The sequence below is a fragment of the Octodon degus genome, unplaced genomic scaffold (genome assembly GCF_000260255.1).
Source record: "Octodon degus isolate 3935 unplaced genomic scaffold, OctDeg1.0 scaffold00059, whole genome shotgun sequence".
NCBI classification, from domain to species: Eukaryota; Metazoa; Chordata; class Mammalia; order Rodentia; family Octodontidae; genus Octodon; species Octodon degus.
In genome coordinates, this window is record NW_004524635.1 from 7,414,923 (window position 1) to 7,427,752 (window position 12,830).

At 39.3% G+C, this 12,830-nt stretch overlaps 1 protein-coding gene across 4 annotated transcripts in view; it reads right to left on the bottom strand.

The window, feature by feature from the left end:
- Positions 1-12,830, bottom strand: part of Nek10 (NIMA related kinase 10) — a 314,976-nt gene that overhangs the window by 18,851 nt on the left and 283,295 nt on the right. For all 4 annotated transcript variants that reach the window (XM_004634199.3, XM_023718528.1, XM_023718527.1 and 1 more), the window contains one exon: positions 3,430-3,540. In XM_004634199.3, coding sequence (XP_004634256.1) covers positions 3,430-3,540 — 111 coding nt within the window. The remainder of the gene's footprint in view (positions 1-3,429; positions 3,541-12,830) is intronic.

Consider the following 12,830-nt stretch of genomic DNA (forward strand, 5'->3'; position numbering starts at 1 on the left):
TGGAGGAGACTTGGGACTTGGACTTTCAGCAATGCTGAAACTGCTAGGACCTTGGCAACTCTTAGAAATAGACTACAATGACTTTTGCACAAAGGGATGCACATAAGCCTTTGGGGGTCTGGGGGTGGGATGTCCTTATTTGTATCTAGGTGTCCCTGCAAAGCCTCATGTAGCCAATGTGGTGGCTTCTAGAGTTTGTGATTAATTCATGACTCAATGCTGGCTTTATGGGTGTGAGTGCTACCTTAGCCCTGGGGTGGGCAATCTGCATTACAATGTAAGGAGGGGAAAGAGGCTTGATAACAGCTGCAGCTGCAGCTTCTCCCTTTGCTTTTTTGCTGTTTTCTACCACCATGAACTGCTGCCCTCTGCCACGTGTCACTCTGCCTTGGAGCCAGCCTAGTATGGACTGAAACCTCCACTAAACGTGAGCTAAATAAACCTTTCACTCCGTTATTTTGGGTGCCAGATATTTTGTCCCAGAAACAAGAGAAGAGAAACTGAGATGTATAAGTAGAAGAGATCATTACTAGCTGATTACTTTCTAGGCTATTCTAGGGAATTTATTAGGAAGATTATATTTTTTTAAAGAAGTGTGTATTTATTGAAGATGAATTATGAATTTGTATTCATTCATAGTGATACTTCCAATTATAATTTGAATTAATCTCTTCTATCTTACTTCCTTTTCCCATACCAAAAATCTAGCTCCCAAAGATGCATAGGTAATTATTCAGTTGGTTTATTGCCCCCAAAATTCTAACCAAGATTGAAAAGAATGAGCTGAGGAATCCCTTAAGAGAGTTATAAATAAAGAATTTAATTTCATAAAAAAAGAACTTTTCCACTGTTTTGACTCTTCCTCATAACCTGCTGGGCCGTAAGCCCTTAATAAGTCAGCACATCGTCCTATCATAATGCCTCCAATCTGGCGGAATTGGGTCCTTGGGTCTCGGGGGGTCCGAAGATGAAAATCAAGCACATTTCATGTACTATCACATCCTGCTACTAAAGCCCTGCATGGGTGACGGTCAGTTAAAGACTAATTGGCCACTCTTCTCTGACTATGCAGGGGATGAAAATCCAATTTTCTGAGCAAAAATTATTGCAATCAAAAGAGTATATTGGGAGGGAGAAAAAATAGGTCACAACCTTCTTACTTAGTTTACATATTCTATGTCTCTATAGAAATATATTAATACACTGTATCAATATATATTTTAATAAATACTTGAACAAAAATTAAATATACAAGATATATATCCATAGCATATATTCTATATTCACTATTATATACTAAGTGTTTGCCACATGTCAGTCATTGTCATACCTTGAAGAACTGAAGATGAATAAAAGACACTCAAGGCTTCAGGGAAAACAGTAAGATAAGACAAATAAAAAGCTATTGAAAACATAATGATATAAATGAAAAAGTGTTTGACGCATAGAGGAAGGGGAAATTAACTGAAGACATGGAGAATTATGGAACATTTTAATGTAGGATGTGACTGCTCAGTTCAGTGGTGAAGACTGGAAGCACTCAGACATCTGCCATGGAAGATGCCCTGGGGCATCTGAAGGCATGGGGCAGGCAGAAGGCCAGGCCAACCCTGGCCACAGGATGTGCAGACAGCAGGACGGTGCAAATCACCTCCACAGGAGTGGATTCCAGCCTGGGGCAGCCTGCAGAGGAGTGGGGTTGCACCTCTGCTGCTGGTGAGCTAAGCCTGAGCCGAAGCTGTGTGTTGCTTTTTCCCAGCCTGAGGGTTCATACCCAGCCTCCTCCAACAGTCACAGACTTATAATACCAGAGGAGAGCATGGAAATCTTCACAAGAGAACTGAATCTGTCTCTTTATCAAGCTGAAAATAAGGGTAAGTCTGCTCCCCATGATTCCCTCGCTTGAGCTTCCAGAACACCTCTGCTGCCCCATCAATCTTTGATTTCCTTCCCCCACCAGAAGCACCATAAAGTCGAATGCTAATAAGAGATTCTTCCATGATACAGAGGAACAAAGATGAGAAGTGGGCAGATAGGGTGCAATTTAACAAAAGGAAATCTCTTTGCCATCAGGGGAGGAAAGAAAGTACAGAAGGGATGCAAAACCAAACATCTGAGTAATAAAAAAAGAAAATAATTTGCTTTAAGGACATGTACTGATGGAAAATCATTGCAATAAAGAGAGTGAAAGCCACTTTTGTGCATTAGAAAAGTTTTTACTAGATACTTTCATCTCATAAAAGCAGGATTTCTGATAAAATAAGTTTGTGTATGAACTGGATTATTCTGAATACCACTTTAATAAGAATATAAAAACCAAGCAACACATAATCTTTTTCATGGGAGATTTGAGATTCTGTCATTTTAAAAGATGTCTGTTGGTATTTAGAATACAGTATGTAAATATCATAAAATAAACATCTGAGGTCTCTTCCACTTCTGCTTCAATCTCCTCTAGCTCTGTTTCTTGGTCCTGTTTGGCAACACGAGGCATGCAAGAAGGCTTGCTCTTTCATCTCTGGTGAGGTAGAGTCTGTGCTTTGTTTACCTGCAGTGGTGCCTGCCCTGGCTATGATATTCTCTTTTAGTCTGAGCATGCGTCAGTGATACCAGCATCACTGATACAAGTCAACAAAGCAAAATTCATTCTGCTTTCCTTTCTTATGAAAGAGCCTTTCATATTTCCAGGATAATGAGTAAGCCTATGCTTAGATGGGATACATTAAAGAGCCAAGAAACCTCCAAGGAGAAGTTTATTGGCAACAAAGACAATGCCAAAGTTTGAGTGCATGAGGAAACTTTAAAACAACTGACCAAGCATGGACCTGTGCTCGCTGTATCTTCTTAAGCCTTTCAGGGTCTGGAGAGTAGGCGCTCATAGCTCTCTGCAGAGCAAAGGGATTTATTCTAACCAAGCTGTGTTAAGAGGAATTAAACATATTTTTTCCTGCCTGGTTGATTTAGTGACTTTATTTCTGTGTATACAAATAAAAATCCTCGCTACAAACCAAAGTTGAGGAGATTATGTTAAAGATAGACATATGCTTAGAAAGTTCATTCAGCCCTCACAGAGGATTAAAACCCAATGGTTCACTGACTTCTCTGACTGTAAACCTCAATTTAGGAGTCTACTGAACATTCTTCTAATAAAATACTGGGATAGACTCCTCCAAAACAAGCTAAAATGTGCACCTTTTAAAGTAAACATATACACTTTGAAAAGTAGCATACTGAAATAATGCTGAGTCATCTGAAAATAATGGCCACAGAAATAAAGGTGATAAGCAAAGATGTCTCCTTGATGTGGTATTTTAAGCATGATATCCTTTTCCAGAGAACAGAGCTTAAAGTAAAAAGTAAAGGAGGTAACAAAATGGAACTCCTATGATCTGTTTTTGTCAAATAATTCCTTTATATAAAACATCATACCTTTTTAATTTCAGATTTCAAGTTACAGGGGTTACTCTGCTGGCTGAAGAGGGATTTCTTGAATCTCTCTATTACCCTTCTTTTCAAATTGTGGTGCAATGCCGGAGGAAGCTGTATAAAATGAGAAAACAATCATTATAACCAAATTCTCAACAGTGCATTGCTCAGAAAGAATGTACTGAGGACCAAACAATGTCAAAATATTCGCTCAACAGAACTAAATAAGAACATAAATGTTACTTCAAGTTAGCATTACTACCTGCTCTAGTTTTTCATCTTACAGTTAGAAGAAATGAAACATATTACTTTGATTTCTTTCAAAGATCTGCTTCCATTTAGCTTGTCATTGTTATGCTTCTTGATATTACTTTTTATACAATCACTAAATAATTCACTAACTTCGCACATGTTGAGCTTTGTGAGGAACGCTCTTGATACAGAGGTGTGTGGTTTATCAGATACATAGGTACTTAGGGCCTACCCAGAACCACGTCCAACACCCAGCCTCCACTCTGCTTCTCAAAGAGCATCCAATGCTTTGTGCCAGATAGTGCACAGCTACCTTAGCTCATAGTTAGTGAGTTGCCCAAAAATTCAGCTGAAAAAAAAAACAAATTTTGGAGGCTAATTTTGTCCTGAAGAAATACACAATGAATTACTATACAGTATATCCTAATAAGATGAGTTAGATTTAATGAATACATAGGAAATCATATATAATATGATAATTGGATGAAACCAGGGAATTAAAAAAGCCTGATATATAGTACTTTTCAGACCAAATTTGTACAGGAAAATTAAGGTCCTGATAGCACAGAGAGAGAAATTTGGGTGAAGAATAGCACAAAAGAAGCAGGGTCAGAGTTATAAGGGGTATTTGGGGCGACATGATGTTTCACTTTGTGGAGACAGGAGCGGTAGAATAGGCAAGACAAGAGATGGTTAAATGGAAAGGGCAATGTGGTAGGAGGAGGTCAAGATTTGTAAGCAAGAATGTAACCCAAATAAATCTTACCCTCATGTGTAAATTTCATATTGTCTCCCTAGTGTAAGAACCTGGAAGAGTAAATAGAATCTGCAAGATACAACAGATACTGTGAAAGGGAAAGATACCATTCAAAGGGAAGGGAACAACTCAGATGAGAGAAAGGAGAAAAAAGAAAGAAACAAGGAAATACATTTCACACACACACACACACACACACACACACAATAGCTTGGATAATTGTAATGTCAATTTCTGCTAGTCTATTGAAAGGAACAGTTAATGCTTAAATATTTTTTTCTGTCTTCTTTTTAATTTTTTGATCAATTTTGCACACTTATATCTGGTAATCTGAACAACTAAGTTGAAGACAATATGCAATGTAACAACCATTGTTGAACTCATATCATTTTGTTTAGTGAAATTCTGTATCATTTCTAATGTTATTTTTACTATTTGTATTCTCTTAAAAAATACAAAAGTTGCAGGGGCCAGGGGTTCAATCCCCAGGCCTGCAGTGCTGGCCCCGCCCCCAGGAAGTGCCGAGACAGTAATTGAGACCGGGCGTGGTGGCACACACCTGCAATCCCAGCTCTTGGGAGGCTATAAGCAGGTGGATCTAGTAGTGAGACCCTGAACACCCTGTAGACACTGCCATATATATATATATATGTTTTTATTTTTTGGCAGAACTGGGGATTGGACTCAGGCCCTTGTGCATGCCAGACAAGTGCTTATTCTACTGAGCTATCTACCTGGCCCTAGTCTTTTTCTTTTAAATGGCAATGTAAACGTATCTTTTATTGTAATGGGGGGGGAAGAGAGCTCAGTAGAATAAGCACCTGCATGGCAAGCACAAGGTCCTGAATTCAATCCCCAGTACTGCAAAAATAAATAGATAAATAAATAAATAAATAAGAATATAATTCAAATCCAGATAAAAAGCAAGAAGAATGAGTCAGAAACAAGTATGAACCCACCCTGCTCCATGCTCGAGGCTCCTTCCCAGTTCTGGCTGCTCTCATGTAACTACCAGTGGCCAATAAAAATGACATGCATCCCTCCAAGGCAGAAGCAATTCAAAGCCAGTGCTTCCTGCCTTTCTGTCCTCCCCTAAGAAACTTGGGGCCCATCTTCCCAGGCATTATAGTCACAAGGCACAGCAGGGACCCCTGGCAAGCCCAACTCTCTCTGTGTCAAGCCAAGATATTTGGGGGAACATATACCGCTGATATAATTTACTATGTCCTCAGTAACACAAGAAATGTCTATTAACTCAGGTTTCATGAAAGAAGAGGATTTTTTAAAGGCAACAGAAGAACAAAGAGTGGGGTCTATTGATTTCCTTGTGATGACTAACTTTATAGCCAAGCATGACACAATCCTGGGCTAAGTACAAAGCACTGTGATTATATTGGTATAACACAGAACAATAATGCAATTTAAAAAATGGATTTTAAGTGCATTGTTAATCCTAGCTCTTGAATCAATGTACATTTAGTTAGGGAAGAAAATGGAGCATTCTGGAAATACTGAGCCCTTCAATGTTCTTTAAAAGGCTGTACAGTATGTCAGCACTGCTTCTCCACTGATCTCTTTTGATGTCAACATTGTTGCTTTCTTTTGCCTTCATCCAGCACTGATTCCTTCTCATGGTCCCAGTATTAGTCATATACTGATATCTGGATAATCTGTAATGATTGGTTCTATGGAGCTTGCCAGGTAACAAAAACTATGAGCATCAAACAAGTTGTTTAGGCTGCACAGGACAGCAAGTTGTGAGATTGTCAATTATCAGCAAGTCCAGTTCTGGCTTCGTCACTGAGTGTCAAACAAACAATGGGGACAGGAACAGAGTTTTCACATCAGACTGCATTAAGTGCTAAATTTGATGAGTTTCAAAGCAGTCTAATACCAAGGTAGGACTGTAATTATTGTTGTCTTTTCACATGGAGTAAAAAGGAGAAATAATATAATGTACAAAGACAGAGAGTTATTTTTTAGCATTAATGGATAAACAGTTGAAGACAGACAACAGAAATGAGCATAAAAATATACATGTGAATGAAAGAGTAACAAAAGAAGAAGGAACTTGACTAGAAAAAAAAAACAATGAGGGGTAGAGGCAGGCACATACTTTCCTCATAAGGACATGCAAACAGGGGGAAAGTGCCTGCAGAGACACAGGTTTGAACATTCCTGTGGTTTCACACTAAAAACTACCATCTGTCTAAGTCAAACACTCGAGGGAATGGTGGCCATGCCCCTCGAGTGGCTGCCCCGTGTCAGTGCAACATGGTGGTCCAAGGCGAAGCTGCTGAGCCCTGGCTGCTACCATTAACAGCAAGTACAGGGGCTCATGGCTCCTGCACAGGGGTCTCAGCCCAGCGCTGGTAACTATTTTCATCAGGTTACTTTAGGGACTCCAAAAACTCTAGCCACTTATTTAATTTGTTAAGCCACTAATTAATTTAGAATTGTGATAAATGTAACTGGCAGCCTGAATTAATTACATAAAAACTCCTGTTGGTAAGGTAATATCCAGGCAACTGAAGACTCACATACGGGGCACTATTAGGAATTATATTTTACTGGAATAATGATCCTTTTGCTGGAATGATGATAGGCAGTACCTCATCTTTAAAATTTCCACGCAAGCATCTATAGTGTTACACAGGATGATGACTCATGTTTAATTACAGATGAGGTAAGTATATTAATACATTGAATACAAGAATGTAATACTAAGAATAAAGCATTAAAATCTATGATTCATACATGCTAGGCACTATGACTGCTCCTCTGTGTGCATTATCTCACTTTTCCCCCACAACAAACTTATAAAGCAGATACTACTTTACAGATGAGGAAATCAGAGCTCATAGATCAAAAATATCCTTCTGAGGCACTCAGTCTTCTAGCCCAATCATTATCCTAGAGCACACACCATCACTACTAATATAAAGGATGAAGAAACAGATTGAAGAAAACATAAACATTGTCTCAAAAATCACTCATGCAAATGCGATTTACATTTTTTTTGTTTTACTGTTCACAAAACTAAAAACAAGAAATATTATCTATATGCTGCCTAATAAATTTTTTCTTTCAAACTTGTATAATATATGGATTGTTTCTAAAGAAATGAATTCTCTGCCTACAAACCTATCAGCAGACCATGAGTAGTTTCCAGGGATCTAGTTGATACATAGTGACCAAAATAGGACCACTGTAGATTGGAGGCCAGTCTGAGCGACACAGAGAGTTTAATGCCAGCCTGAGATACATAGTGACATCCTGTCTCAACAAAACAGAACAAAAGTTGCCGTGTGCTACTTTTTAAATATTTGTTTTACAAAATGATCGAAATGTAGAATAGCATTAAACTCAATATTTAACTTGGTTGTGCAGGTCTTACCTAAGCAACAACACCTAAAGGATTATACCAAAACATCACACTGGCACTCCAATCACCTTATCAGCCCAATGATAATTTCTGTTTGCAGCAACAGAAATGAGCAACTGGCTTCATTCTTGGTTGGCTGGTGTCAAGATTACTGTCTCACTTCTGATGAAAACAGATGTCAAATCAGTGAAAGCAGAGTAAGGATTTAACATCCTGCCTTTTAAAATAGTTGCTTGCAGATAATTTTCTCGGCTATATCTCCAAAGAAACTGGGCAGAAAAGGATGCACCAGCCCCAAACACAAGTTTTCCATGTAAGTTCTTCTGTTGGTCGTCAAGAGGTATCCAGCTTCCAACTCAGGGCCACTGCCACAAGTGAAGTACAAAAATTTGACTCATATATAAATGGGAGATGGAAATCTGTTTATATTGTCAATTCTGTCTTAGTTTGCCACTAGCAGAGACAAAAACTTAGAAAAACTCTTGATCTTCGATCTATAACTAATATACTACTAGAATGTTTAAGTTTGTATTTTTTTCTTTATGTGAGACACTTTGAATTTATTTAATTATTCCCCCTAAATAAATTCTGGGGAACTTACTATACATTAAAGTTCCCCAGAGGAGAAATCATTCCTTTCTGTATCCAATGCCATGCAGTTTGAAGTATTCTAAAAACTATTTTTAAAAACCTCAACTGTCATATCTGCATTTGCAACTAGGAATACACAACTTCCTGCCAAATTATATGAAATCATTTGTTAGACTACAGTTTAAAAGCATAATAATAATATATTTACAATAGCTTCCTTCTTGCTTTAAAATACTTTGAAATCCAAAAAAGAAATGGAACATATCCATTAAGAGATTCTTATTACAGAAATATTAGTGACATAGGCATAAGTTTCAAAGAATATTGGGGCCAGGGAGATGGCTCAGTAGAATAAGCGCTTGCCTGGCAAGTGCAAGGGCCTGAGTTCAATCCCCAGTTCAAAAAAAAAAAATACAGTAATCAAAGAATATTTTTCTCAATAGTTAATAGCTGAGATAATTAAAAAGCTATTTTTATTACACTAAAGTTAAGAATATTTCTCATATTTTATATCAAAATTTAAATGGAAATGTACTTTCATACAACTCTACATAGATATGGCAGAATATATTTTGATTTCACACCACACTGCCCACATACACGCATATTCCCTTGTACTCCCCTGCTCTTTTCATTTAATCAGATCATCTTATATGATTGCCTAAGATGAAGGCTGGCAACAGAAAATGGAAAGCAATAAGTTTTAGAATCTTGCATCTGAAATGCGCTAGAAGGGAAACTGAAAGGAAAACCAGATCTGTGATAAAACTTGACAGATGATAGCCTGGCTGCTCAGCCCTAGGGGTAATAAAAATTCTCCAAGTTAAAGAGAACAAAAAGCCAAAGAAAAACCAAGAACTCAGAAGTAGGTTGGTACCAAAGAAGGGAGTCAGGTGTTCCAGCCCTAGGCTAAGTTTGCCAGTTATCAGTGTCTGCCAGTTCCAAGTCTTTCCTTGATTTTTTTTGCTCTTGACACGAGGGTATTTTCCCCTCAGCAGCTGGTTGGCTGCTAAGCTCTTGCACCAGTTAGCATTTCATAACCAGCACAAGTATTTTATACATACAACTTAAAGGAGAGGTTCTATTTAGCCCCTGACTTCAGAGGTTCTTCAGTCCATGGTCAGCGGTCTCCATGACAGGAACATCATGACAGCAAAATGGAAAAAATCCCTCTGCTTCATGGAGACCAAGAACCAGAGCACATGCAAGGAGTGCCAGCAAGACTCACCCTCCCCAAAGGCTTACCCCATTGTGACGCACCTCTCAATGAGCCCTCATCTCTTTATAGCACATCTATGGATAAGGATAACACCCCAAGGTCTACTCACTTTTTAAAAAGTGTCTTAATCCAGTCAAAGTGAACTGGACCCTCATATATCTACTGGAAGAGAGCAACAGAAGGACCCAGAGGGAGTGAGCTTGTCCTTCTGGGCCACTTGTCTTGCTCCCACAGCACACAGCAGCCAGCACACATAGAAGCCCTAGTGGTTAGTACTAACACAAAGTCAAATCTAGTGATGCCAACATTGTGGGAGCTTATCAGAAGTGTCTGTAGAATGACACCTACTCAGTGGTAACCTCCCAGGTTCCTAGAGGGTGCCTTCTAGCACAATACCTTGAGTGCTGATGCTTAGCAACCTCAACAGCATGCTAATACTTGAGTGGCTTGCTGTGGTTCTCCAGAGGCAATCTTCCCTTCAAGTTTCTCCATCATGGAAATTCAGCAAATGTCCCTGTCCTCTCCATTGAAGACCGGACCTCAACCCAGGACCGGGTATCTACTGCATGTCTGTCTCTTTCTGAGGCACTCTGCTTAAGCCCTAGGGGTAGTGACTTCTCTTTATGTTTTGCCTACATGCTTTAAATAGCTTTCTCCTTCCTTAGTAGACAATATCCTGTTATCATTAGCTATATATATATTTTTTTTTGGCAGAACTAGCGATTGAACTCTGGCCATTGTGCTTTCCAGGCAAGCACTTATTCTACTAAGCCATCTCCATGGCCCCAGCAATTTTTTATACTAAAACTTCCTTGCTGATATTATTGCTATAGTTTGGACATGGAATGACTCTCCCCCCCCCCACCAAAGAAACAAAACTCAGCAGTAGGCTTTGCAGGGGTATAATCATGTCAACTTCCCAATTCCATCTGTACTGGCACTTCTCCCAGGACATACCTACAGCCTGTATCTGAATCAGCAAGGATGTAGCCAGAAACCACCCAGTGATTATGTTAGTCAGCCATAGGCCTGAGCCATAGGGTCATGGGATCAATTAGGAAACAGAACCTTTGAAATACTGAGCCCAAATAAACAAACCTCTCTGTCAGTGTTGAAGGCTTTGCTCCCAGATGGTGCTTTTTGGAGTTGGTAGAACCTGTAAGATCTGGGCATCCTAAGAGGTCTTCAGTTCATTGTAGAAGTGGGGATAATGAGACCCCTTGACCCTTCTTTTTCTTATCTTTCATGCTTCAGGCATGAAGTGAGAGGTTTTGCTCCAATGTATTTTTAATGTTCTGAGCCACTTTGCCAATAGGACCAAGGGACTTTGGACTAGAACTCTGCAAAGGCTGAGCCAAAGTAAACCTCTTTATGAGTTGATTTTTCTCTGGAATTTGTTACAGTGATGGATAGCTGAGTGACATAATTCCTGTGCTATTTCTGGCTGGATACTCCTTGGTTCAGATGCAGGCTACAAAAATGATGAGGAAACACACGAGTTCAGAGGGAGCAAGGGCCTTGGTTTACCATGTCCTTGGAACAGCCCAGGGCTGAGATTTGTTTGTGGGTTGGTTGGCAATAGGACACAGGTTGCCAGTAACTCGTGGCATAGAGAGGAACCACAATTCATCATGTTATCACCTTGATAAAGTGCCAGCTGAAGCAAGCAGCATGGAGACCCTGAGGGCCACTGCACTTGACTTGAGGCAGTACGGAGGACCACAAGCACTGTGGGGTGGGTGGGCTCGGCTCTTCCTAGGGCAGTGGAACACTAAGAAAGAAAATGGCCCCCAAGGCTCTAACTCCCAGCTCACATCATGGTCTGAGACTCAGAGGGGTTCTGGGAGAGTGCTAAAAGAACTTGTCATTTTGTGCTGCCCCAGCACTAATAGACCTGATAACCAAACACCAAATTTAATTAGGCAGTTTATTACATTAACAATGTCAGATAGATTTACACTTGATCAAGTTTTTCATCTGAAAGTTAGAAAAAAATAGGATCTGAAAACTTGCAATAAGGGCATCTTGCTGAACACAGTGACAACTAAAAACATTGAAACCCAGGTCACTCCAAGCTTTCTTTATTTGTGGAGGAAGCTTTGTCACTTTTGATCTGGAAAAACAAGTCCTCCTTTACTTGAAAGCTGGATGATAACCTCATGGGACATCTTTTAGTTAGGGGCAATTCCATAACCAGAGTCAGACCTCGTCACAATTCAGGGAAATTAGCACATCCCATGACTCGGGAGGAAACAGTTCCTAAACCAAAGAACTGTAAACTCTTGCTATTACATATGAGTACAAAGCTAGAGAACATGCAAAGAAGTAGATCCCTACAGATGTTAAGCCAAGAAAGGTAACACGTAGCCTTAGTGTGTGCACTAGAGTGCACAAGTTTATTGTATTAGTTCACGCAGACGGAGGCGGAAGCTTGCTTGGTTGGTTGGCTCAAACTTGTTTGAGTGGTACCCTGCAATCATTTTATATTTTATTCTGTGGTGTTGGAAATCTAACCCAGGGCCTTTTTTATGCAAAGTGAGAGCTCTAGCACTGAACCACATCCCCAGCCCCCTCCTGGGTTTATTTTAAAGAGAATAATAATAAATAACAGAGAAGATACAGAATTTCAAAACAAGATGACAGGACATTAACAATGATTATTATATTGTATATTATTGTCTTCAAAGTAGTTGTTTTCACTTGTATTATACCTTTCTATGTGTATTTCTTCTTTTGAGTTCTTATACTAGGGAAACTATACGATATTTACACATGTGTGTCTGGTTTATTTCACTTATATGTTCAAGTGGCATCCACTTCAATATAAAGGCTTCGAGTTTATCATTCTTAATAGCTGAATAATACTCCATTGTGTAAAAATACCACATCTTTTTCAAGCATTCCTCAGGTGATGGGCATCTTGGTTGGTTCCAAGATTTGGCTATCACAAATTGTGCTGCTATAAACATAGGCACACATATATCCCTATGATATGCTGTTTTCAGATCCTCCGGGAAAATTGTTGCATAGGTCCTGCTTTACCTTGGTCTTAGCCATCCAGCAGAAAAGTATAAAAATGAAATATAGGAAGTAAAGCCATGCTGTTACGTTGAGCTGTAGGGGACTCAGGTCAACAGTTTCTGACAATGCCAGTCAAGCGGAAGACCCGATACTATTATGGATCACTGGACTCTTTTAGA